Source organism: Plodia interpunctella, chromosome 2, assembly GCF_027563975.2.
Source record: "Plodia interpunctella isolate USDA-ARS_2022_Savannah chromosome 2, ilPloInte3.2, whole genome shotgun sequence".
Classification (NCBI taxonomy): Eukaryota; Metazoa; Arthropoda; class Insecta; order Lepidoptera; family Pyralidae; genus Plodia; species Plodia interpunctella.
In genome coordinates this window covers 11,061,210-11,088,338 of record NC_071295.1, presented here as the reverse complement: position 1 = coordinate 11,088,338, position 27,129 = coordinate 11,061,210, and the positions used below count along the sequence as shown (strand labels likewise).

The 27,129-nt window shown below is 37.3% G+C and overlaps 2 protein-coding genes across 4 annotated transcripts; one reads left to right on the top strand and one right to left on the bottom strand.

Moving 5' to 3' along the window:
* Nucleotides 1-102: 102 nt before the first annotated feature.
* On the top strand, nucleotides 103-11,692 carry SMC6 (Structural maintenance of chromosomes 6). The gene is made up of 18 exons (XM_053766195.1): nucleotides 103-520; nucleotides 606-764; nucleotides 1,260-1,501; nucleotides 1,772-2,022; nucleotides 2,545-2,742; nucleotides 3,050-3,243; nucleotides 3,520-3,660; nucleotides 4,126-4,253; nucleotides 4,794-4,989; nucleotides 5,307-5,472; nucleotides 6,395-6,614; nucleotides 7,543-7,713; nucleotides 8,095-8,282; nucleotides 8,701-8,869; nucleotides 10,195-10,305; nucleotides 10,737-10,937; nucleotides 11,269-11,402; nucleotides 11,567-11,692. Exons 1-18 carry the CDS (start codon nucleotides 301-303, stop codon nucleotides 11,586-11,588), a joined length of 3,111 nt encoding a protein of 1,036 aa, XP_053622170.1. The 5' UTR covers nucleotides 103-300; the 3' UTR covers nucleotides 11,589-11,692.
* Nucleotides 11,693-12,141: 449 nt separating this feature from the next.
* Nucleotides 12,142-26,811, bottom strand: CycE (Cyclin E). Of its 3 annotated transcripts, none has more exons than XM_053766208.1 (9): nucleotides 26,551-26,811; nucleotides 25,724-25,777; nucleotides 25,581-25,647; nucleotides 25,226-25,506; nucleotides 24,195-24,396; nucleotides 19,362-19,473; nucleotides 17,092-17,523; nucleotides 16,372-16,577; nucleotides 12,142-16,135 (listed from the first exon to the last, which is right to left on the bottom strand). In XM_053766208.1, the coding sequence occupies exons 2-9, from the start codon at nucleotides 25,735-25,737 to the stop codon at nucleotides 15,944-15,946; spliced, it is 1,506 nt and encodes a 501-aa protein (XP_053622183.1). In that variant the 5' UTR covers nucleotides 25,738-25,777; nucleotides 26,551-26,811; the 3' UTR covers nucleotides 12,142-15,943. The 3 variants fall into 3 exon arrangements, with proteins under 3 accessions (XP_053622183.1, XP_053622191.1, XP_053622201.1); XM_053766216.2 differs by lacking the exon at nucleotides 26,551-26,811 and adding an exon at nucleotides 26,141-26,244; XM_053766226.1 differs by lacking the exon at nucleotides 26,551-26,811 and adding an exon at nucleotides 25,850-26,095.
* Between the last annotated feature and the right edge of the window lie 318 nt (nucleotides 26,812-27,129).

Genomic DNA, 27,129 nt, shown 5'->3' with positions numbered 1-27,129 from the left:
CATCAAACTTGAAATCCACAATTTGCCCTAAAATCAGAATTCCAACGTTAGTAAAAAAAAACACGTAAAAACAAATGTCAAATCGTCTTCAAAAGTACGTCAATGTCAAAATTTAAAGCAAGCAAAATTAATTTTGTTTTGAGCGCGATTTTGTCCTACCGGTTTGCTAAGTTTTCTTGTGAGTGTAAGTGGCTGCTGAAATGCCTAATTAATTTTTATACCTACTTGTATCTACTATACTTGTTAAAATATTGGATTGATGTGCTGTTGCTGGGTTAGATATCCCGTTCCCGTCTCAAAATGGAAGACGAAGAAATCATCCAGGAAGATAAAGATGGATCAATTCACAGCATTCACGTTCGTAACTTCTTCTGCCATGATAATTTGGAAGTCAATTTGAACAGAAATGTTAACTTTATCGTGGGACGTAATGGTAGTGGCAAAAGTGCTATTTTAACAGCATTAGTCGTTGGGTTAGGGGGCAGGGCCTCGGCTACCAACAGAGGAACTAATTTGCATTGTAAGTATCTTCCTACCTCTCGTCCAGACTTTTTCTCAGTGCAAATGTATATTATTTTTAAAATCTGTTCCTACATCTTTGACAGCTTTTATAAAGAAAGGGGCTAATTCAGCCACAGTTGAGATTAAAATTAAAAATAACAGTCCCAGGGCTTACAAGCACAATGAATATGGAGACTACATTACTATTGTTCGAACTATAAATGCATCTGGAGGAGGAGGATATAAGGTCAAATCTGCTACAGGTAAAAATTTACACTATGTACATAATGCAATATTCTTATTTATTTAAGTCTGGTGCTATGCTTGATGTTCTATCCTTTTTCATGCCAACCTTGGCTTCACAATGATACTGATGCAAACAATTGGCAACATGCTGAGATGAAATGTTCTTGACATTCCTTAGAATAGCACTCTATGTCTTATTTCCATATTGCTACTCACTACACTGTGCATGTCATGGGTGCTATCTTTTACCACATTGAGTACAATCTGCTTAAACAGTGACACAATGGCAGAGGAGATTTAAATGGTGTATGGTGTACCCACAGTGGGTGAGATAATTGTAAAACTTGTGATGTGTGAAGCCTCAATAATACTTACCATGAATGCCTAAAATTACGACTTGGATAAAATCTTACAACAGTGTTAGCATTGTAAACACATACTTGGTAAGAAGAAGAACCACAAATGATGTAACTTACAACCAACAAAATATAGTTTCATACTTTTGTTAATAGGAGAAACTGTTTCAACAAAGTTTGAAGAGGTGAATTCAATAATACTTGCCCATGACATACAAGTGGACAACCCTATATCTGTCCTCAATCAGGATGATGCGAGAAGCTTCCATGCTTCAGATGCCAAGAAGAAATACTCTCTGTTCAGGAAGGCCACCAATCTGGACCAGACGGAGACCAATTATAAGTGGGCTTTGGATAATTGCAATAAAGCCCACAATATTTGGAACAGGAAAAATGATGTGAGTCACTTTTAATTTTGATCAAAGTAGTGTAGAGTTTTTGTAGAGACAGTTTCTTCATTTATTAGTAAAAACCTTTTGATTTCATTTAATAGGCAGTATTAGTAATATTATCTTCTGCACCAAATTTTTTTGCTTCAAGTCCATCTTCGCTTATATTTTTAGTATATTACACAGATGCTTGTCAAATTTACAAGTTGTAGAAATTGACAGAAAATACTAAATTTATTCTTAAATAATCATATGTCACAACATGTATATTACACACAGGCCTGTCAAGTGCTGGAGAAGGACTATAAAAAATGGAAGTTGAGTTATGAACAGCTCCAATCACGAGATGAGATTGAAGCCAAAAAACAAGCTCTGCAGAATGAGTACTATTGGAGTGAGATAGTGGACTTTGAGCGGGAAGCTGGCCAGGTGCAGGCTCAGTATGATAAGCAGAACTTGAAGGTACAAAAGATCACAGAGAAGCTATCCAAGATGTCTGATAGTGTTGGGAACAATAAGGGAGTTGTTGAGTGAGTAATGTTTTTTTTTTATTATTTCTCAATAGCAGCAAGTTTTTTGACAGACAGCTCTTACAGCTGAAGACTGTTGTAACACTGAAGTTTTTTAGTCCCTGCATTCAAAGTTTTATGTTTACAAATTTGAAAATTATTTCCTAAAACAAAGGGGTACTTAAAAAATATTTAAATATAAAGTACCAACAACTTGCATTCTTAAAACTAGATTTGAAAGACTAGGTTCTCGCTGGTAATTACAGAAATACTTATTATAAGTCTATTTTTACTCTTTCTATGTTTTACTTTTAGTAAAATTTTACATAACAACTATTTTGATTATCCCTGTACCCTGATAGTCATCACAGCGTAATAGAGGTCCCGCATTTGTTCTCTGGTCAAGTCAAAATGGAAAATTATCTTTTTTAGATTGACCTAGTTTTGGAAGTTGATTCGTATATGTAATGTTATAAATTGAAGTAGCTATTGCTGAGATAACTCCATCAGATTGTTATGTCAACATATATAATATTTGTACAGACAACTGAAAGGCCAACTTGACGAGAAGAACCTCGAGAAGACAGCATTGGAACAAGAGCTGCGGGAGCGGGAAGAGTCGGCGCGGACGGCGCAGTCGGCGCAGCGCGCGGCGCTCGCGCAGCGCAGCAAGCTCAGTGTGCGTCACGCGCGTGCGTTGCGCAGGCTCGCCGACCTCCAGCGCGAGATACACACCATTCAGTGAGGGCATCGTAAACATCTGCATCTAAACTAGGCAAATCATGTATCTTGGGGACCTTTACTATAACACTTAGCCTAGCACAGTGATCATCTATTAAAACATTACATATTTTGACTATTATAAATTAATGTTCTTATAAATTCTCCTATTTGTAAAAAGGGCAAATCAAAAATTTTAGTCATACCTTAAGATTTGAATATTCATATCATAGAACCTTCAGCATCCTAACCATTGCACCACCATCGTTTTTTATATAGAGTCTGAAACCATTTGGATGAAAACGGGAATATGATTTGTGGTACACAGTTCGGGACAAGCGGTGTCCCGCCGCGCGGAGCTGGAGCGCCTGGCGGCGGACGCGGAGCGCGCGACGACGGCGACGCGCGCGCGCTACGACACGGCGCAGCACGAGGCCGCGCAGGCGCGCGCTGCCGCGGCGCACGCGCATGCGCAGGCTGACGACGCGCAGCAGCGGGTCGTACGCCAGAGGACGGAATTGCGTATGTAAATTCGTTACCCCACGTCTATTATTAGTTCTCATCCGTTTGTATTCGAAACTGGGAGACCGCGAAGCTCGGAGTAAAAGATTTAAACTTTTAAAGATTCGACTGTGATTTTAGGACCGGCTGCCTATTGCTGACTATTCACTGTCAAGATTTTTTATATTTTAGTTGTACAATATCCAACTTATAAACCAATAATTTGTTTTTCTAGTTAAATTATTGTAATTCTAGTTTTAATAACATTTTCGCAGTAATAAATGTTGGTATCAACAGACAAACTGAAGAGGATCCTCCAGGACCTGGAGTCCCGCAGCAACGACTCCCTGGCCGTGTACGGCAGCCGCATGGTGGAGCTGTGCGGGCGCGTGCGCAGCGCTCCGGGGCTCTTCAGTGCGCCGCCTCGGGGACCCGTCGGTGAGCTCGTGTTGCTGCCAGAATGTTAATGATACACAAAATGTCAAGTGTCCTCATGGCTGAGGGTCCGAGTGTCCATGAAACCGTGTGTGTTTCATTTTCTTGGCAATATTAATGCAATGATTTGTCGTAGCCTTCATTTCTCACAGAATAGAATAAAATATAATCATTTAATTGCAACACTAGATGAAAAAAAGAATTTTTTCACATACTAAAACCATAGTGCCAACAATGCGCTACTAAAACGTGCCTACTTGTGCATATTTCTAATTTTATTTATTAGTTATATGATAGAAGGGGTTTCTAGTTTAGTAGACTGTTTCTATTTTCTATACACTACTTGTTTACATTAAGATATATAGGGCTGTGATTCAGATACAGATATTTTTTGACTGTTGCGATTGAGCCTATACTTTAGTCCTGTATTAATTTTCATTTGTCATGGTTTTTTATTGTCTGCAACAGGTGCATATTTAAAGGTAAAGCAGAAGCACTGGGGCGGAGCTCTGGAGCACATCATTGGCGCCGGCATCCAGTCTTTTTGCGTTAACACCGCTGAAGACTCTCGTAAACTGTTTGAGATCATGGAACAAGTAAGTGAAAGCTATCTTCTAATGAGTTTTATTTAAAACTTGTGTATGGAGATTATAGAAATGCTGGTTTGATGTCGTCAAAGATAATATGTAAAGTAGTAGGAATGCGGACAGTGGGATCCTACGTTTAACGACTGAGGAGGAACCGTAGAGACAATCAGAAACGCAAAATTGTTTTTTTTTTTTTGTTTGAAAGAACATACTCGTGCGGTGGTCCCATATTCTGAGTTCCCATATTTTGCAAGTTTTCATTTTTTATGGTCAATATGTTCAATTCATTTTTATCGATCCACATGTACTGTGATATAAATAAATAATATTAGGACAAATTACAGATTGAGCTAGCCCCAAAGTAAGTTCTAGACTTGTGTTATGGGATACTAACTCAACGATACTATATAGATAAACATCCAAGACCCGGGCCAATCATAAAAAGATCATTTTCCATCATGACCCGACGGTTCAGAGGCAAGCACTTCGCCACTGCGCCACCGAGGTCGTCTAAGTACGTACAATATGTACAGTTGTAAATCTATCCAGGTATATGGCAAGGAGCCCAAACCAGCGGTGACGTGCAGCAAGTTCCTGAGCAGGGCTCACGACGTCGGCCGCAACAAGGTCCGCGCGGGCGCCTTCTCGTCCGCGCTGGACTCTCTGGACGTCAGCGACCCCGTGGTCGCCAACTATCTCATTGATAATATCGGCGTCGAACGTATACTGCTGGTCAACGATGAGAGTAAGTATGACGCTATCTCTCTTCCTCATTTGGGCGTTTTCCCGGTTTCTTCCTTAGCTATTGAGTTATTTAGCATTATGTTATTTACCTGAAATAAAATTATTTAGGGCATTTTTTACCACTTTCTGATAACATATATTTTAATCTGACAGATAAATTAACTGCTAGATAAATCTGCCTGAAATTATGTGCATCCCTATTCAACACTTGTAAAACGCCATTTTAACAATGTTTATTGTTATATATAGACTATCAGATACTTTATCAGCAAGAGATAAAACAGGTTCAAATTAAAAAAAAACTTATTTATCTAACAGAGGATGCACAAAGGCTTTCGAACCCGATCGAGAACGTGCCGCAGAATTGCACGAAGATAGTGACAAGTGACAACAAGGAGTACTACCCCGCGCCCAACTACCGCAGCTACGGCGGCTCCGCCCGCCCCAGCCGGTACCTCACCGCCAGCACTGCCGAGAGGAAAATGTGAGTCCAATCTCCTAACTGAATTAGGATGAAAATCCTATGCTTTTTTCCAAATGTTTTAAATTGTATGTGCTACGGCTACGGGCTACGACTTTTGGAACAGCTAAAATTCAAAATTCTTTATTCAATTTAGGATGATACTCGTATACATCACTTATTGACGTCAAAAAAAATTACTTAAACTAAGTCTACTGCCGGCTTCCAAAGCGCAGGTGAAGAAGAAGCGGCGCAACAAACTTCACCGCAGCCTTTTCTCCAAGGACGTCAATTAACAAATATAGGTCTTATACATATATTAAAAATTAGGAGGAAGATAGATAAACATCTATATAACGTCTACGACCTTTCTATGCGCTACGACACTACTGTCTACGACTTGCGCTCAACTGGTGCGTCACTGTCAGCAGTATTGACAGAAATTTAAGAATCTTCGTCTTCTTCACAAGTGTGTGTTTTTGATTTATCATAAACTAGCGGCCCCTCTACTTCGGGTAATACCCTCGGGTTTTGTCTATTATTATTATTATTGTGCCAAATTTATTTTAATAAATAAATATATAAGGACAAATCACACAGATTGAGTTAGCCCCAAAGTAAGTTCGAGACTTGTGTTATGGGATACTGACTCAACGATGCTATATTTTATAACAAATAGATATGTATAAACATCCAAGACCCGAGCCTACCAGAAAAAGATCATTTTCCATCATGACCCGACCGGGGATCGAACCCGGGTCCTCACGGTTCAGAGGCAAGCACCTTACCACTGCGCCACCGAGGTCGGCAAATTTAATTTAATCAATATCGGCCCAGTAATTTCTTTTCTCTTTATAATATTAGTATGGATATTTTTAGAAGAGAGAACGAAATAAAAGGAAACTTAGTTTTATCTTTTCGGTTTAAAAGCTCATTTGTGCCACAGGCAAGTTCGCGCGGAAATAGAAGAAGCCGAAGCGACGCTGCGCACACTGGAAGCCGAAGCGGAACGCCTCGACGCTGAAGCGAGGACCGCTAGAGACAACGAGCGAGCGGCGTCGAAAGCGCTTCAAGCGCTTGTGGCGTCGCGGCATACTACGGAGGAAGCGGCGCGGGCAGCCGCTGCAGCGCTTGATCAACATCAGGCGCCGCACCACGCCGTGCTGGTATGTTGTGTTTGTGTTCCAAATTAGAAACTGAATTTTCGTTTTTTATTTTATTAAAATAATAATGAGCTATTTTATTTGAATTGACAATTATAGCTGCCAGTATTTTTCTATTATTTTTTTATATAAAATTTTTATACAAAAATATTTTTTAACCCCCGACGACAGGAGTGGAGATATCCGTCCGTGGCATCGTAGCAGTCTCGTGTCTAGTTTTTTTTTATTTGAAAGAGAATTTAATCGAGTGTGTTTTTAGCTATATTTGGACAATGTGCGTTCAACCGTTTGGAAACCGTTAGTTCTTAGCAGATGAGATGATGAAAGAAATTTTGAAGTCGGGGGTTTCTTAAATCTTTAATTCAATATTATCATCATCATATCGAGTTTAACACTGGTGTCAGATTTTATTCAAGTCGCCTAAAGGCATCTGACATGACTTACGACTACTTACCGCCATCTAGTGGCAGGTAGTCGCATACACACTAACGGAAGCAAGTGGTGGTCTAGGAAAACAACTATACAATGATTATTAAGTATTATAACAGTTTATTATTCATACTTCTATTTATTACATCGGATTCCGAGCCTCAAATGATCATCTTTATGAACCTCATGGCTGAGGGTCGTGGTCGTTACGTGGAATTATACACATAACAACTTTCTTGGCATTATTAATAGAGTGGTTTGCCATTGCCTTCTCCATTTCACACACAAGTTAATAAGAATCAACCAGTGTGAAATCTTCACCGGGGTAGTGGTGGACGATGGAAACTACTATACACGAGTCAGATTGGTATACAAACTCATCTGGCACGAGTAGGATTCGAACCTGGGACCTTTCGATCCACAAGGCGGGCGTCTTAACCATTACACCACCACCGCTTCAAGTGATACTATATTAATTTTATCACGCGTATTATTTCATCAGGTGGACGAATTAAACGTCACAAAAGAGAATTTGAAGACACTCGAAGAGCAACTACAAATATTGGAGAAGCAGGAGCAAGACTTGAATAACAAGATTGACCAATCAGACGGCGGCGTGCGCGACGTGAAGAAGCGTCTCGCTGGTGTCATTACTTCCAGTAGAGCACTCATCGTGAGATTATTCATACCCTTACATATTATTATAAAAAGAAGTACCCCTGTCGCGTCTGTTTGTCATTCGGTCTCAACGCGATAAACTCAAAAACGAACGGACGGATTTTTGTACGGTTTGCACCAATCGATTTTACATATATTTATAAAATGGGTCACTGGCATTTGTATGTGAGATTTGTACCTGTTCTTATGCTATTACCTGAAATAGAATGATTTTATTAACTAGCTGGCTGATGTGTGTGGTTTCCGCCCTAAAATGGAACCGCTCCATATTCTCCCACCGCTCTATTGGAAGGTTGTTCTGTCATGCTCCTTGGCATATCAAATTGAAAGAGTTTTAAACGACAAATATCAATTCTGGAAACTTGTTCTTCCGTAGGAAGAAATAGAGCAAGAGAAACTCAAGATCGAGCAAGGTGCGAGCGAGAGGCAGAATATGAGTCGCAAGCTCAAAGAGGAACAAACCAAACTGTCCCAAGTGGAATCCATTTTGGAGGAGAAGCGCGCCAATATCGACAAATTGACGCAAGAAGCTCTAACACTGTGCGCGAGAGTTGAAAACCCTAGGTAAGTGACTTTCAGTGTGTTAGCATTCAGGCTGAGAACGACAACTACATACTTTAGGGGTTTCATAAATGTTTTGTTTTTACTAGCCTCTTTGTGTAACCCACTGCTGGGATGGGTAAGCCTTTGCCTAGCACTGGGACACAACTGCAAGCTAGTAAAAACTAAAATAAATCTGATTACAGGATGTCCTTTATTTAGTCTTTTATTGGGTGCAGTATCTTGCAGGGCAGCACACTGCAAAATGCACTCAATTATCTCTGCCGCGTCTGTCTGTCTCTTCGCGATGATCTCAAAAACTACGGTTTTCACCAATTTGTGATTCTTACGTTTACTTGTATAATTCATTATGTTTTTACCCGAGCGAAGCCGAGGTAGGCCGGATAGTTTCAGAAATAAAATAAATAATGTAAACTGTCAGAGACCGCGCGATCGTGACTCAAGAGCTGAGGAAGACCCAGCTGAAGCTGAGCTCCATCCGCGACGACGGGCTGTGCAAGGCCGACGTGGCCGAGCAGCTGCTGCGGGCGGAGCGCCGCTACCGACACGCCAAGTCCACGCTCGACCGGCTGAGGAACCTCATTGATGACGTATGTACCCGATCGTTTATGGCAATTGTGTTGTGTTCATTTGTATTGATACTGTTTTTATGGGCAATATTAGGGCTGCCTGTATAGTTGTGTTGTTTGAAAAAAGTATAGACAATCTAATAAATTATTACCATTTATTGTTTTTCAAAGAACTCTCCGCGATATTTTATACACTTTTGGATGCGTTCAAACCAGTTTTTAAAACATATATTCCACTCCGAATTAAGGGTAGGCAAGATGGCCGATTTGTTTGCGTCAATAGCTTCTTTGGGTGAGCTAAAACGTTTACCACGAAGACTTTGCTTAATTTTAGGGAACGTAGAAAAATCGTTAGGGCTCAAGTCAGGGCTGTAAGGTGGGTGATCTAAAATTTCGACATTTTGGGTGCTCAAAAACATCTTTGTTTGGCGGGCGGTGTGCGAACTTGCATTGTCATGGTGCAGTATCATACGACGTCTTGTGTTGTTTTTTCGAAATTCTGTGATGACTTGTGGCAAACAAACAGTGGTGTACCAGTCAGCGTTAATCGTCTTGCTTATCTTCCATTACAATAGTGGCGACGTGACCACACTTTGCCACAAACTTTTTTATGTGCTCCGTGAGCGTGTGACTTTGGTCAGTTTTGTCTCATATTGGAAGACCCAGACAGTTGACTGCTGAAGTTGAGATATTTTTTATTGTATTGTGTGAGACCGGTCTGTGATTTCATGCTGGTCTAATTTTAACCACATCTAAATTGTTTGGACATTTTATTTATATATCCAAAATAAATATGATGTTAGGTTTTTAAGGGTGAATTTCACGAGCATTTTGAACTCCGCCGTGGGATGTCTTTAGTGTTTATTAAATTGAACTATACACAGTAATCAATTAAATTATCCTATTTTATAAATAAGTAAAGTACTGGTACAGTGTTAATTTTAAAAACGTTTAATTAAAAAAAACCTTATTCTCACTTTCTTAAAAAACTTTTTGCACAATAATGAAACGCCACACGCCACGCTTTAAACGCTTGTGAAATTGTTCGTAAAAACCTTTTTTGACAGCTTAGCATGCATTGTGTACAAAATTGTTTTGGACAGGAGAATATTCATATCTTTACATCTACATGGCCAAATCTTCGTAGTTTAAAGTTAAACACAGCCGACTGACCTGTTTACTTGGTCCCTACCACAGATTTATATATTTGGTTCCTGCAGTCGAATTTTGGCTCCACGCAGGCACGCAGGGTAATCGCGGGGGCTGAAAGGTGCGGGGAGGCATCCGTTGAATTCTATGATAGAATGATTTCTAAATAGATATCAGATTTTTTTTGTTTTTGCCAGGTTCACAAGACGACAGAGAAGCATTTGAAGATCTGTCAGGTGGTGCAGACGCATATTATAAGGAGAGTGAAGTTCTGCTTCCAATCGATGCTGAGTCTGCGCAATTATTCTGTGAGTTTTATCATGTTTTACTGCTTTTCAAAAGACCTTTTCTCATTAGGGTCCGTATAGCTGAATGACACAAAATATAATTTACAGATTCGACACATCTGTCCCTCCGTATTTCACAGTCAAAATATGGTCTCCTAGATGAGGCCTCCCACAGACCAAATATAGAAAAGACCCGTGCATCACGTAGTTTTTTGTTCGGAAAGGGGAGGAGCCGCGTAATATCTACCTCACACGTTTGCTTCAGCTCCGCGTGTCGTCACACTTTTTCATTCAATCATTTATTTCGTCAGACATGGAAAAAAACTTTGCTCTATGTATATCATTTGGCATACAACATTTATCAAGCTAAAAAAAACAAATAAAAGCACTTTCGATGGAGGCAAAAACACTGTACCATGTATACTAAAATGTTACTAAACAACCTTTAACAGGGCAGCATGGAAATAGACATAACGAAGAGCACTCTAGAAATAAAATGCACCGGACGGGATTCTGGGGAAAAACGTCACGCGAACACGACTTCCTCTCTCTCCGGCGGCGAGCGCTCGTACTCCACTGTGGCGTTCATCATGGCGCTGTGGGAGTGCGTCGAGCTGCCCTTCTACTTCATGGACGAATTTGATGTGTTCATGGTGAGTCGCTGATGATGGCTCCGAATTCCGGAAAGTTACATCATTCCGAGGTCTTAGTGTGGGTTTGCATTTCAATTCTCACCATCGAAACAATTCGAAGTGAAACTCGGTGAACCGATCACATTGCAGTGAAGACGAAAAAGTAGGACAGAGGTGCCTGGGCGGCCGAAGAAGAAACCAGGAAAACGCTCAGATGAGAAAGGGATTTCCGTCATAATGATAACTACATAGTTGTCAAAGCTAAAACCTGTCAAAAATAAAGTTCCAATTATTGATTCATTTTCAATAACGACTATTCAAATTCATCTATGACAAAAGGTATTATTTCCAGGACAACGTGAACCGCAAGATAGTGATGGAGCTGCTGATAGACCACGCGCTGAAGAACACGAGCAGGCAGTTCGTGTTCCTCACGCCGCAGGACGCCAGCTCCGTCTCCGCCGGGCCCATGATCACCATACACCGGTCTGATATCCATACAACACTCTTTATTCTATATATTTATACATACTATCCATATTATAAAGATTATTTTGTTTGTAATGAATAAACTCAAAAAATACTGGATCGATTTTAATGAAATTTGGCACAGAAATAGACAAACGTAAATAATTTATTTTTTGTTGCAGGATGGCCGATCCGCGACCTTAGGATATAAGTATATTTTCTTTTATAATCCAGTGTGATTAATAATTTTTAATTATGTATCGTTGATTGTTATTTTGTGATAATAAAGCCATTGATTTTGATTATAACATTGAAGTTTTCAGTTCATTATAAGATTCTAACCTAAAAATTACGGATTTTATAAATTTTAAGTAACATCTTAATTTTTTTTTTATTTTTTACAATATATAGTCCATCAATATAAAGGTACAAATATTTTTCGAAACAGCTAAAAATGGTATAGGCTATTTCGAAAAAATAATTGTTTATGCAAAAAGGTACATTTTTGATATCTTTTTATTTAAAAAAAATTATACACTTGAATCCATGGATTTAGTAAGTACTTCGTAGTACCATGGATTGAGTAAGCACTTCAGTACCTACTAATTCCATGCTTGAATCATTTGCCATTGCAAATCCATTTCGTAATTTATAATGACAATTTCCTTTTTTATAATTTGATAGTTTGTGTTAATTAAGTAACGGGGTGAAGGGGTTACCTAAAAAAGGGTAATCATAAATAATAAAGAAGACAGTATTTCATCGACACAATTTATTCAATACCTCTGCTCAAAAACAGTAATAGGTACAAAAGTGTACAATGCATTTTATATTGCACAAGTGACGACATCCGAAATTTGAATCTATTCTTTGATTCTGTATGTACTTGTATTTGAGATCACTCACAAACCACAATTCTTGGAATATATATTTTGACAAAAGACTAATAATTAAGTTTTTATATTAGTTCTCAATACATTTTATATAAAAATAACCTATTTTATAATGACCTATATTTATTATCTGTTATGAAAATTATTATATTATATTTTACAGAAATTAAGTCTTAAATAAGGCGAACGATCACCATAAGCGTAATGTTTTCCAATGTTAGCTTACCCTACAATCTTTTATCTAAATGAAAACAATACTCCGATTTAATCTTATCGATCACTTGCATTACAAAGTACAAACAGATTTGGCTGATACAAGTTTCAAAGATGTCATTTTAAATTATTTGACGAGATTGGGTCAAGTTAATTAAGTTAATTAGACATTGTTTTACTAAAATGCATCTTCAAAACCGGTATCACATTTATCATCATTTGATAAATGATAATAGATAAAATAACTTTGAAATTTATTGAATCAGGCTATATAAGAACATTAAAAATGATCGGTTGATATTAAAATTGGTTTACATAAATAATTTCATGAATTGGGTGATAACAAGTGGTAAAAGGCGATTTGCTAAACATGTATCCTATATCTCGATATATCCATTCACACATTTTAAAAGTAAACTTCGTATTTGATCCAGAACCGATATCGCCAAAAATACACCTTCGGTCAGAAACTACATAATGTAGAGAGAGAGAACTATAGACATCGTTTCGCTCATACAAGAGAACGCTTAATAAACATACATGAGAAGAAACTGGACAGAGTACAGATATCTTCTGTCGCTCATTGTGTAGGTACAAAAAGCGAGGCGACGCCATATCGCCTCTTTGTATGAGATAGGCCGGGATGTTGAATGAAATAATAGTTTATTTGGCTATGTTGGGTCGTTGTGTTTAGTATACTTTGTCTTAAATAATGTAGGGATGGAATGAAAGCCTGAATTTCCACTTATTGCTCGTTATATAGACATGTTTAACCATTGCAGAGTTCTAATGAAATAAAAAATAATTTATTAGAAAAGTCATTTGATCAGAATAGTATAGCAATAAGGAAAAAATATTTAAAAAAACATGAAATTACAAATTAGAGACAAATTTGAAAATATTATCTCATATCGAAAATCTGCCATTTGGCATTTTTGACAAAATTGCTAAATTAGCTAAGATAGATAGCTAGGTTAGAGAAATAAGGCTGATTTTCGTTTAAGTCTTATGATTCACAGAATAGTGTATCATGTATCTCAAAAAAAAAAATAGACATTTTGATATTTTTAGATAAGATCTTACATTAAGATCAACATCGTCTGTCAAGCATGTGATCATATTTTTATATTTTTTTTGGATTTAGGACATAGTCTTTGGTCTACTATGCTTCTCAAAATTTTCATGTAAAAATGCAACTAAAACATACATATTATATAATTTTTTCATAGCATGGCGGAAGATATCCGCGATTCAGTCTCAATGAACAATTTGTTCATTATTCAGGCAATAAATTACAGATTTACAATCATATTTACAAAATTAATTTAGAGAAAATCAAGAACTAAGCTTATAAATAGAGAAAAATAACTAATTAGTAATGAGAGTACGAAAAATAGTTTCACATTCGATTTCAGTACGATCCATGTTTAATTGATTCATTAAGTGCGCAAACGCGACGGTATATTGAACTACACCAGCACTAACTAAAAGCTTAACGTTATTATTTTTACAAATTTCACACATCTTTCATTTCTGTGACGTAGATAATTAATTCAATACAAAATATTGATTGAAAACGATTATATTGCAATGCAAACTCACTAAATTATTATAAAGATGGTAAAAACAATAAAAAAAATATCTAAATATTGATATTAAGCAAGCCATAGGAAACAGTTAAATTGAAATAAAAACATACTAACGTTGCCAGTTACGAAAGTGTAATAACAACGAGCTTGGAATGTTCATCACATCGTTGAGGCCGACGGCCAATGCAGTGTCATGCTTAGTTTATTCATTATATTTAATTCACATTTTAACTTAAAATATGTAGGAACGAAGACTTCGTGTGACTATCCCTCAAAACTTCCTAACAATAGTTCCAAGTTTTATATCCCGTTATGCATATGAATAACTAAATAGTGACCAAATTTGACACAGTCTAGAATAACCATAAGGCAGGTTTCATAGTCACGTGTTTGAACGTCTGAAAGGCAATTTCTTTTTAGAATTATTGTTTGCTAAGAAGAAATAGTTGGGCGCGATAACGTGACTGTGGACCCCGCCTAACAAATACGTGAGTTCCATGCGAAGCGCCAGTCAGTATGATTAGTGGGTAAGTCGCTTATAAACTCCAAATCGTTATTTCAAAATGTTTAGTCATTCAGATTTATCAAGCTATTCTAGACTGATCATTCGATACACAATATCTAAATTAGGACAAACAAAGATGGTGTTTTGACACATCCATTCGTTTGGCGAGCATAGTTTTCCTCGATTTTTATTCCAAATTTTCCCCATTCTGGACAAACTACAAATCCCCTGAGCAAGGGAATTTATGGATATAAGACAAATTGTGATATAACTTAATAACAACTTAGATTAATAACTATATATCGCTTGATAATATATATGTATTATTATGTATGTACTTTATAAGAACTTTTCTTAGCTTCAAATTGAAGCAAAGTCTATAGAATATATCAGGGTTAGTTGAAAAATGTTATTTTCTACATCTGGATGTGGCAAAAGAATTGCATTCCATCAGTCAATGCAGAGGGAGAGGTATCAATATACATGAAACTGCAGTTACTGTGAATGAAGTTAAACATTTTATTTTTGAATTGGTCGTCTTATTCATAAAATATATTACAAACACATGTTGACAAAAATTGTTACAAAGTGTTTGATTATATTTATTAATAAGATGGCCAGTCAACTTACATACCACTTAAGCTCGTCTTATCATTTAACTATTTAATTAATCAATGTCCTTATAAGTCTAAATATTTTGTATGCATGCAAGTGTACATGCAACGTATGCGCACTTGGCATGAAATTATATATCTGGCGCTAGAGACATTTCGTAGGAACAACCTTTTCAGGTTAACTGACATTTTGACTTACCACTAACCCTGATACCCTGAATATCATAGGAGTTAATGTAACGAGAAGAGGTACCTTATGGAGGGCAATCGTGAACTATCACGATGTTACGATGCGCATCTATAAAATGAGCAAGTAAAACGTCTTATGCGACTTCGCTCCATAATGTACTTTTTGTCATGGAACGACACGTATTGTCACTATTATTGTCTTCAAAGTATTGTCTTAGTTTCATTGTAGACAGTACTAATTTGTTACTTTATAACGTCATCTTTGCTATAGGTACATTTGTAATTACTCAGAGGGTTTTTACGGAAACATATATTGCCATCTAGGATAACGACGTAAGTAGTCATGTGTGAATTGTGCTAAATTTTTATCAAAGTTTATTATCCTGAGTTCTTACATAAAGATCGAAACTATCTGAATTAAAAATTGCTATTCACATTTACAGTTTAAACTTCTCATAATAACGTTAATAAAAAACTTAACGGAGCTTCCTAAAACGGTCCCTCGCAGGCATACAACGAGTAAAACAGCTACCAACAATATAACAAATACCTTGGATCATTCCTGAGGTATGACGTCAGTCGCTGGATGCCTGGTGGAGGGCGTCTTGGTGGCGGGGGTCTTGGGGCTCTTCTGGTCCGACTGCGGCGGCGTGGGCGGGAACACGTGCGACTGCGACCCGCTAGCGCCCTCCGCGCCCTCTGGCGACGCCGAGGATGACTGCTCTAGCATCTGCTGGTACACTTGGTCCTGGATAAAAGTTTGTATGGTCATTAGAATGATTGTTGTAAAGTTCGTTTTTGTGCGAGTTCTAACATGCATATATTTTTTATTATTACTTTAATCTTAGAAATTAATAAGATTTTAAAAGTTACTGTACTAATTAAGCTTCCAATGCGTCACATCTTGCTATGAGAGTGGCCCACATTCCTTGGAGTGGAGATCGAAATTCGCCGGTAGGAACCGTAGTCGGCAGTGCTACTCACAAACATGTCCAGACAGACGTTGTGCGACTGTATCCTGTGGCTCTCGTCCACGTTGAGGTCGGGGCAGATGAGGTCGAGGCCGGCCGCCTTCTGCAGGAACTCCCCGTGCGCGCCCCGCACTACGCTGACGGCGCCCGCAGCGCGCACGGCGCGCACGAACGGCGCCAGCCAGCTGTAGCACGCGCCCAGCGACTCCCAGCTGTAGCCTGCGTATAGTGGACCAACTTATCATGGTGACTGCTAAACTCGTGCATCGGAAAGTGAGTGTTGTCGCGAACAAAAATCTTATGGGAAATTTAAATCGGCGCTGGTGATGTGTCGTTGTTTAGACGGGCCGCGGACAGAAATATGTTAATCTATTATTTTTTATGCTGGTTTGAAGGCGAAACAAAAACATAGAATGTGCCAACTGATTCTTCACAGATTGTAATAGTCAATCATGGGACCTTTCCCAAATAAACTGGCGATTCTTTGAATAGGCGATAGGCTAGCAATCTTACTATTTAATCTCCATTTCACTATTAAGCCCAACTGAACATGGACTTGAAAATTCGTAACTCTTAGCTTTGTCTACCCCATTATGGAAAATGTAATACAGCAGCAGGTATTTTAGAATTTGTGATTTATTTAAAAAATTAAATTGACCATAATATTTATAATAACCAGTTTTATTTATTATAAAAACAAGCTAGTAATTAAAAACAAATCAAAATATCTCACCTGACACCCTAACCGCGAGGTCCTTATTGAACGAGTGCGCCATAGCGGCGGCCGCGACAACACTATACGGGAACATATTAACTTCCACATGCAACACTGCCAAGTCTATCAACTGTCCACAAATCACAAACTCCAGCGACGAATACTGCGGAAACACGAACGTGTAACTTCTCAACGCGTTCGCTCCCAAATCACTTTCCCCTATAAGCCTTCTTTTCGCACTTCTGCCTTCGCTTGCCAACTGCATGTATATATTCAACCAGCTGTTAATAGTGATCGGTGTGATGCTCCAGGACAATATTTTGAGGATAAGCAGCTCTTCTAGAAGGATCTCTTCGGTCGTGCACGCGCCGTCTGTGACGTACGCGAATTCTCCTATTTTCGGTGGGTATACTTCTTCTACTTTTGCTGCTATGAATAAGCATGTTATACCTGAAATTAGATAAAGTCATATAAATTCCTGTATGTACTCAGTGCTTCTCACAAGAAGAGATCCCAGGTGACGCACGGGTCGGATCTGGACTGGAATTTTCATTCAAGAATACGCGTCGTGCGAGCTTTATAGCTCGATTCGTTTACGCTAAGCACGATTTTGGCATGTAATACCGCCCTAGAATCACCACCGCCCTAGGACCACCATCTTTTCGTGGATGTCGTACGAGACGACAAAGGGACACATAGCCTTGGCAGATGACAAACAACTATAACAATCCCAAGGACGTCAGACAGGCTGCTGGTCGTAAACTTAAGAGCCGAATCTTCCAAATTTAAAGCTAATGCTAGGCGCGATTTCCCAGCAAATAAAATAAATGGAACACTTTAGCTATCGACGTTATGCAATAATCTGAGGAATTTTTTTTTTAATAGCCTATTGATGTGTCCCACTGCTGCGAAAAGGCTTCCCCTTCGTTTTTCAATAAATCTCCGTCGAAATGTGTACTATCTATGCAGTACAATTAATATATGATAATTTATTATGCAACTTTTTAATGCGTGTTGTTAGTGAACTCTGCACCATGGAAAACCTCATGAAACGCTGTCATTATACAAAATAATAAGTAATATTATAAATTATAAAATCTGTCTGTATGTTCCGCTTTCATGACTAAACAGCTGGATCGATTTCGATGAAATTTGGTATACATTTACTTAAAGACCACCGTTGTAACATAGGCTATTTTTTTTAAATCAACTCCCAAATGGGGGTGAGTTTATATGTTTAAAAGACGACTTAATTAGCTATCATACGAAAACATTGGTCCTATAAATTAGTAATCTGGCATGTGTAACCACAGTAATCACCAAAAATATAATTATGTAGTCAGAAGCAATGCTGAAGCTATGCTGGCGAAGTCGCGGGTAAACAGCTAGTTTAGAATAAATCTTATTTACAATACAATTGTGCAATAGGACAACATGATTAAGGTGTTGACTACGATCTTTAATATTACGTGAGATGTCAAGATAATAATGGTATTTAATAATACCTAAAACAGATTATAGTTAGTGTTAAATGTCTCTTTATACATTCTTATGACTCCCATGACTGTAGGTTGTGTTCGTGAACTTTTCAAAACCAAATCCCTCTTTTGTACTACGATTTCAAAGAAAGAGAAACTAGTATTCGAAATTGATGCAATAAATAACTTTTACTATATGTTTTTTTTTTCAATAAATATAGAGACCATAACTTTTTCAAAAATAACGGGATTTTGTTCAGGTATGCCGCATGCTTGTTGTATGTACAATATGAATGACATTAAACAATTTGAATTGTTGGCTTAGTTTTTTTTATATCGTTGTGTCTCACTGAAGGGCTCCCATTTTCTTCATAATAGTATGTTCTACTACGCGCAGGGCCACTCCAATACTCAAGGTCGATAGCGAGCTTCGCAAACTCATCTTTTTCCATCAACATTTTAGAAGTTATCACGGATATAATATGACCCACAACAAAAAATATTATCCAGCTAAATGCATTTTTCGTATTATTGATCAAAAAGCGTCAAGAAGCCAAGACGCAGTTTAAAATAATTCATAAATTTTCAGGCTTAGATTAGATTTTTTTAAATGTCAATTATGTAGACAAAACACTATTCATCCAAATGTTACGTCAATTTCAAGTGTTAAAATGTGTTTACAATATAAAAACAGAGTTCTCTTTATTTAAAAAACAAACAGCTCTTTAATTCTGTGGATTTCTATCCATTCCTTTATGTTTCTCAGACATTTGCAGTTGAAGCAGCTAGCATGAACTCTCAACAACTTACCTATGAGTTGTAGCCGGCCCTTGGGCACGTCTTCTGTGTTGGTGAGGTACCGGTCTATGTAGTCTACTGTCAGGTGAAATGTCTCTCTGTGCAGTTTGTACACCTCGCATACCTGGGGTAATGAAATGTTATTATCATTAATTACATAACATAAAACAAAGTCGCTAAAGCTTATTTTTAAACCACGCAACGGATTTCGATGCAGTTTTCAATGTTGTTTAGACAGTTAATTAACGAAGGTTTATTTGTAAAATATAGAAGACTAGCTGCGCCCCGTGGGAATTATGGGATAAAAAGTACCCTGTGTTATTCCAGGTTATATTCTACCCGTGTACCAAATTTAATAACAATCGGTCCAGTAGATTTTGTGTGAAAGAATAACATACATACCCCATCCTCAAAAACTTTCGCTTTTATAATATTAGTAGGATAGAATATTTGAAAATTAATGACAGACAAAGACGAATCGAAGGAGAACAAATGGTTCTATTTTGTACGACTTTTATTATTATAAGTACAAAAATCTATTTGATTTTCAGAGTACAAAAAAAATACATACTTATTTCACAGATTGCCTGACTGACTGTATTAAATATGTACTTCTATACTAAAGAAAATCTTTTTTCAGTTCTGACGCATCTTAGAATCAAATCAAGGAATTCGATGCATCTAAAACTTCACGTTCACTACACAGCAACCGTTATCAAAATTAGCTTAGAATAAACTATAATTAAACATTTACATAAACATCGCAACTGCGGAATGATCGATTCATGTTGTTCACTAGGCTAAGAGAACAATCCTAATTAGGTCGAAACGTTAATGGTGTCAAACGATATCTAAGAATGTGATTATTATTGTGTGATTTTTTTATGAAAAATCTCACGCTCTACATGATGATATTCAATAAATAATATTAATATCAGGTGAAAGAGAGGCAGTGCAGCGGTTTAGGCAATCGACTTGCATTTGAAAAGGCATGGACTCGAATCCTATTAAGAACGAATAATGCCGGACCTATAGCATCGTTGGCACGCATATCCTCTCCATGACAACGCCAGTAGTTTGTAGCATGTGAGAAATTACTATTTAATATAAAAATTGAGGTGAAAAAGTGCCTGTGAAGGTGTAATTCCTGAATAAATGATTTGAATTTGACACAGCTGGCCTGCAGACATATGAAAAAGATATGTGGTTCCGCCCTAGATTTGGACTATGCCATATCATGCCGTGGATATCGTACGAAGCGACAAAAGGATACCATAGGCAAGCTGATAGGCAACCATAGCATTCCCAAGGAATCGACGTATCGAGGCAGACAGCCGTTTGTAAAATAAAAGCAGATTTTTTTTTTTAGTTTTTATGCTTACCTCTGCTCGGTGTCAAAGTCTGATGAAAGAGATAGAGACATGAAAATGCATAAATAAATATTATGCTGGCGTTGTCGGAGCAAGCGCAGTCTGGGTCAAGATAAGTTAGCTACTATGAAACTAGATAATTCATGGCCGTTTGTGGCAGAGCTCGTTGAAATTCAGGTCCGTTATCTGCGTACGTTTTGCAAGAACTCAGCTTTGCTTACAGTTTGAAATGAGACATATTTTATACTCATTAGCCTAGTGACCGGTGGGTAAAGCTAGGTTAAACATAGACTAAAAAAAATTGTTGCCTCAACGCTTAACGCGTTTGCCTATGAATTTGACGGTTATAGGTTCGATTCTCACCCAACTACACTCGGTGTTGTTTAAAAACAAAATGCAGTTTTATTTCTGGTTAATAATACTGAGCTGAGCTGAGCTCGGTCGCCCGGGTCACAGGTACTGTGGATTGTGAAAAGAATATACGAGTTACATTACTGACCCAACGCCGGCTCCACATTATCGCGAAAAAGTTCACTGAATGTTGACGGATTCGGCATACATTGCGGTAAATTAAACCACTCATACAAACTATGCAATGTTCATGCATTTACGTTCGCCGATAGTGTGGAAGCTTAGATAAGGATGATTAACTAGAGAAAGAAAATATCTAGATATCTTCAAAAGGCAGAATCAATGAATCATAGTGTTTTAGTAATATGATAGTACAGACAGATAGACATATCCGGACATGCTAAGGGATTCCGCGAATTCGTCATCGTTACATTCGAGGCTGTGACGTTTGAAACATCAAAGCTCCCAGCGGCCCAGTTAAAAACATTTTAAAAATTCTGTGATCATTTTACGACCGGTTGACACCTCAGAAATATTAACTTTTACGTGCGATCCAGGGTTCTGGATTGCTCCACATTACATGGCTTGCTAGAAGTACGTTATTTTGTTTTTTGACTCGTGGCCCCACCCATTTAGTAAATCATCAGTGTAGACAGCAGACGAGTTTTTTTTTAACACTTCGTCAACGAACCCCACTATGGGCTTTATTGATTTATTGATTTCTGGTAGCGGCACAGCCTAATAGTACTGTGAGTGAATAAAAGGACTGTTAAGTTCATTATCGCTAGTACAATAAGTCTACGCAGAGCTAGCAGACCTGAAGCAGCATTTTGAAAATGATAACAAGGAATGATCTTATGAGATTAGCATAGCTCAGGCCTCATATGTGAATGTTGCAGGCAACTTTACCACATACCCTATGTCCTTCTCTGTAATACTCGCTATATGTATGCAAGATGGAAGATTTATGAGTAGATAAAGCGTGAAGAGCTACTTATTCAATCATGCAAACTTTATGGTAAGGATTTCGATAAAATTTGGTATCCGGATAGAATATAACGTTATACATATAAATGATATATGATATATGCACATGGGATAAATTTATCCTGATATTTCTACGAAAGCGAAGCCCTGGGGCGAAACTAGGAACAAATAAGTTTAAGTAAAAAATTTTTGCAACGAATTCAAATTCTAAAATCAGGATAATTACGTGCTAGTATTAGATTTTCTTTATTTACTTAATTGAAACTAGTTTCCGATTCTACGAGTAAGTCAATATTACAATGGACCATAGACACTGGAAAATCTGTATTTACAATTCGAAATACAATCTCAATGTCAAGACGCAACGAGACATTGTAAACTGATGATGAATCAAAATCGAAAATCTTTACAAATGTTGATTGTTTGTTGTTTTTGTCGTCAAATTTATTAGACTGAGGGTCAGGGGAGGGTCAGGGTGTCTGTCAGAAGAAGCTAACTTTAAGCCAAAATTGTTGATCAATTGTAGCTTTTATTGACACGGAATAAGCACTACTATTGAGAAACCATAACGGCTTATCGTATATCCTTGTCAATCTATATAGCGATAAATGCTTAAGGTTTTTTTAACTGAAGTTTGAAAATAAAACCAATTAAGCTACGATGCGATGGTGTTACAAAACGCGTTGGTTTTTGTAAGGTCAATGACACGCAGCAAAAAACAGGTCGTCGACCCTATTTTTACATTACTCCCCTATATGCGATACAATGTCGGGAAAGTAATTGTAATGTCATAAAAATTATTATTAGCAGAGGCATACTTATATGAAACTTAAACGTGTCATCTAAATTTCACTGGAAATGTACTGAATCTATTTCCATATAGTTGTATGCCGTATGAGATATACATTTCTAAGTTTTCCTCATGAACAACTCAACAGGATAACTTTACAGGGGTTGATTGCTCACAAAATGTAGCCAGAGTCAACTCTCGATTCTATGCAAGCAAGACCGGGCTTTACAAGGGGATTACTTGACGACTAATCTGATAGGACACAATACGAAGTAAGTATAATTACATTAAAATGTTTACAATCAAAGTATAATATTGCCAATTAGGAAAAGATTAAATATAAAAATAAATACCTAAGCGAATAAAGCTTGTTCTTATATTCCGCATGTTTATCTGTGAAATTCGGTGGTATCTAGATAGATAGATGGTTTTTCAGGCAAAAACGTTACGTTTGAGTGGCGTTGCTGAGTTTACGCCGGACAAATTTTTTTACGTTCAGTTTACGAAGTTGAAAGCAAAATTTGTGTATGTTTTGGTGCGTTAGCTAACTTAAATTAGGTAAAAAACCTACTAATATTACAAAAGCGAAAGGTTGTGAGGATATATGTTTGTTACTTTTTCACGCAAAATCTACTGGACAGACTGTTATAAAATTTGGTAGACGGGGTATAACCTGGAATAAAACATAGGGTACCCGAAATTCCGCAGCTAGTATACAATAACACCCAGGCAGGCCGAGCGGTCTGTGGTCTGGGCGCATGGGGTTGCGCCCAGTTGAGTTTACGCCGGGCCTGAACCGTATACACCTAATTTACGACGTTCAGAGCATTTGTGCATTATATTTCGGAGCGCTATATCTAACTTAAATTACACATTATTTATTTGATAATACTTACCTTACGTAACGGGTCTCTGTAGTGCAGCATGTAATATAAAAAAGATAATAACTACTATGTGTGAATTTATTAAAGTTTATGACAGTATGAATTTTATTTAAAGGTGTACAATAATTTAAACTATATGATTCAAGTTGTACTAGAGCTCTACATTAGCTGTGATGTGACATTTCTTTTTCCATTTGACACAACATTAACAGTTGAATATTTTAAACGTATTTATATATTAATTCTTTTCACTAATAACAACCACAAGAAAAATCAATATAAGTGTGGTCTCCTTGAATAAACATGAATTTACAAAACTATAAATTGATGTTAAGAAAATTTTACCAACTACACAAAAACTTGTCAAAATAAAACAGTCTTAACTAATAAGTGCTAGTTGGAGTCGCCCACAACGACGGTTAAAATATAAAGATGGGTTATCTAAAATTGTAAATACACTTACCTCATTAAGCCAGTCCAGTAAGATAGCTCTCATGCGGATCTGGAGTTTGGGATGTTTGTCGAACATGTTGGCGTTCTTGTTGTTGCTGGAGCGCGCGTCGCACTCGCACATGCCGTTCCAGACCTCCTGCGGGTTCGCCCACGACAACACGGGGAGGGGGCACTTCCGCTTGGGCAGAGACGGGCATTCTGTTTTGCTGGTGCTGCAAGGAAAGAGTCTGTGATGGAATGCTTATTCAAGGTAGCCTGGAAGAGACTGCACTAGCGATAAGGCTGTTTATTTGTCTTATTCAAAATTATTACCTAACTATTATCCTAATACCTGCAGAAGGTAACTAAGTTATGAGTAGTAATGAATATCTTGTGTATTATTTTTGGTGCAATAAAATTATTTTATTTAATTAATTATTATGACACTAAATGAGGTTTTATACTGCAAACGACTAGCCTTATGTCAATTAGGAATAATGCAGCTTCTAACTGGTGAAAGAATTCCGGAAATCAGTTGAGGAGTTCTGAAGATTACCTCCTACACAATATATACTTACAATACTTCCTCTTTATAATATTAGTGTAAATGTAGATTATTAGTGTAGAATAGTTTTTAATATATTCACACAGCAATAAGATTTATAAATATACTGTTTAGAATTGCCACTATGTTTAACAAGAAATCTGCTGATTACCATGGCCAGCCATGACTGAATCAGGACAGGATTTGAATGTAGGAATATTTGACCACAGATACAGGTATATTAACCACTTGATCACTAGCACTATTGAATTAAGGTAAATTATAAATTCAGATCACAGAAGAGGAAATTTCGCAAATAATACTAATTTATAATTCAAAGTTCACTGACCTATTATCATAAAAACAAAGATCAGCTGTTTGATATACAGTGAAAACTAGATTACTATTGCCATGCCAAAATTATAATTTATAGGTATTGTGAACAAGAATATGAAATTCCTTTTGGTGAGGTAATACTCAAACTAAAGAGTTGAAATGTAGATTAAAGGTGATCTTACCTAGGTCTTTTATTAGAGTGAGGAGTGGACTCGCCTCTAGCCACATTTTCTAAGGGGCTCAATACACAATTAGGCAATTCAGGTATACTCGGTGGGCTTAGGAAACTATCAGGGTTATAATCTATGTCAGTAAAAACACTTTGTGGCTGTTCTATGGCTCCATATTGGGAGCCCTCATCATCGCTTGAACAGGACGACTCTACCACTACATTGTGGGCTGGTTGTTCTACCAAATGGTCCTCCACTGAAGACGGTACCTTCACAGGTGGCATATTCTCCACCTGCAACAGGGAAATAAGTTAACACTCCCAATCTAATCACTAATGCTTCATCAAATAAGGAGATTATAGCAAACCTCATCGTCAGTTGAATTTCTTTTCCTTTTAAGGTTCATACGTCTTTCAGTGTCATCATTGGAAGAACTGAAAACAGGTGTAAAAATGAGTAAACAGAACATCAAGGTCGACAGAGCTCCAGTGTGGGACACTTGTTACATACCCATTTTGAGCCATTGTAGACGCAGGGAAACTACTGCCACCCTACCTCCAATGTCTGAAACACAGGGCTCGGTCAATACCAATGTCGTATTCAATACACAATACAGTTAAAATAAGGACTATTGACCTAAAACAACCGCATGTCATGCTCAATGTGAAAATAGGGTTATGTCATTTGACAACCATATTTGGGGCAAATTTGCAATTCCAACGGAATTTTTAAGGTTTCTACTACCCCGTAACTTTCATTTGAATCGTATGAGCACAGAAAATATCCGATTTCTAGATGTATTCGACCCCAACTGAGCCGATGTATTCATAGCGTGCCCCCTGCTGATTGGCGGGAGAAAAAATTTCGAGGGCTATTTTAGCAATGAAATAACACTATATTTAAACAATTTACATATTTTACACTCACTACTGTTCATAATTATTGATTTGGTTACATAAAAATGTGGATTAAAGTCAATCAGCTGTCGTAAAAAATGCCACGAATCCGTCACAATCGCGCGCGAAATCCTCCGTCAGCGCCATTAGACACGTCGTTAGCTTGGGTTTCTAGGCCCATCCGCTTTTGGAAATTTACAAAAATAGCACTTACATGACATGATACAACTTTTACACTACCATTTTATTAAAATATTACTGAATTAAGAAACTTAAAAGCCTATATCAGGCACAGCCGGTTCAAGCATAATTGGCTTGGCTTATCGCCCACCGACGGCTTATAACCTAATTGTAGCAAAAGATTTGATATAGTTTTCCAAATATACTATTAATACAGGAGAAAAATACGTTCCAGATCATATTTAAGCACTTAAAACTTACCTGATCATTCACAATCGATTCAAGATTCACAAAACGAAAATGTTCTTGTTCACTAGATATGAAGGTGCGATTTTAATCGCATTTACAGATGATTTATATATTATTTTTATCACACGTTATACAATGGACATTAAAGACAGGTAAAATCGCTTCACTATAGGTATTTTCTAAATATACACATATTATTTCAGCTTTTCACGGCTCGATAACGCCCGGCTTTCCGCGCGAAAATGTCGCGGTAAAACTTTGATGCTGGTGGAAGTCAACATTTGACTAACTTCATGTTTGTTTCTACTGAAATCGTACGTCATTAGTTTAATGACCTCATTTTACGCATTAATTAACTAACATAGGCATCATTCGTAATTAATTTATTTTAACTAATTACCACTAATACTATGCAGTATTAGTGGTTAAACCAAAATATTTTGAGCATTATTAATTGTTTTAAGATAACTTTTAAAGTTTTTTATACAAAACGTTCATCTATGTACAGTATTCAGACATTATTAGTAACTTTGTTGCTTAAACATATTTGAATACATGTAACACATTGTTTAATTAATATGTTTATATTTA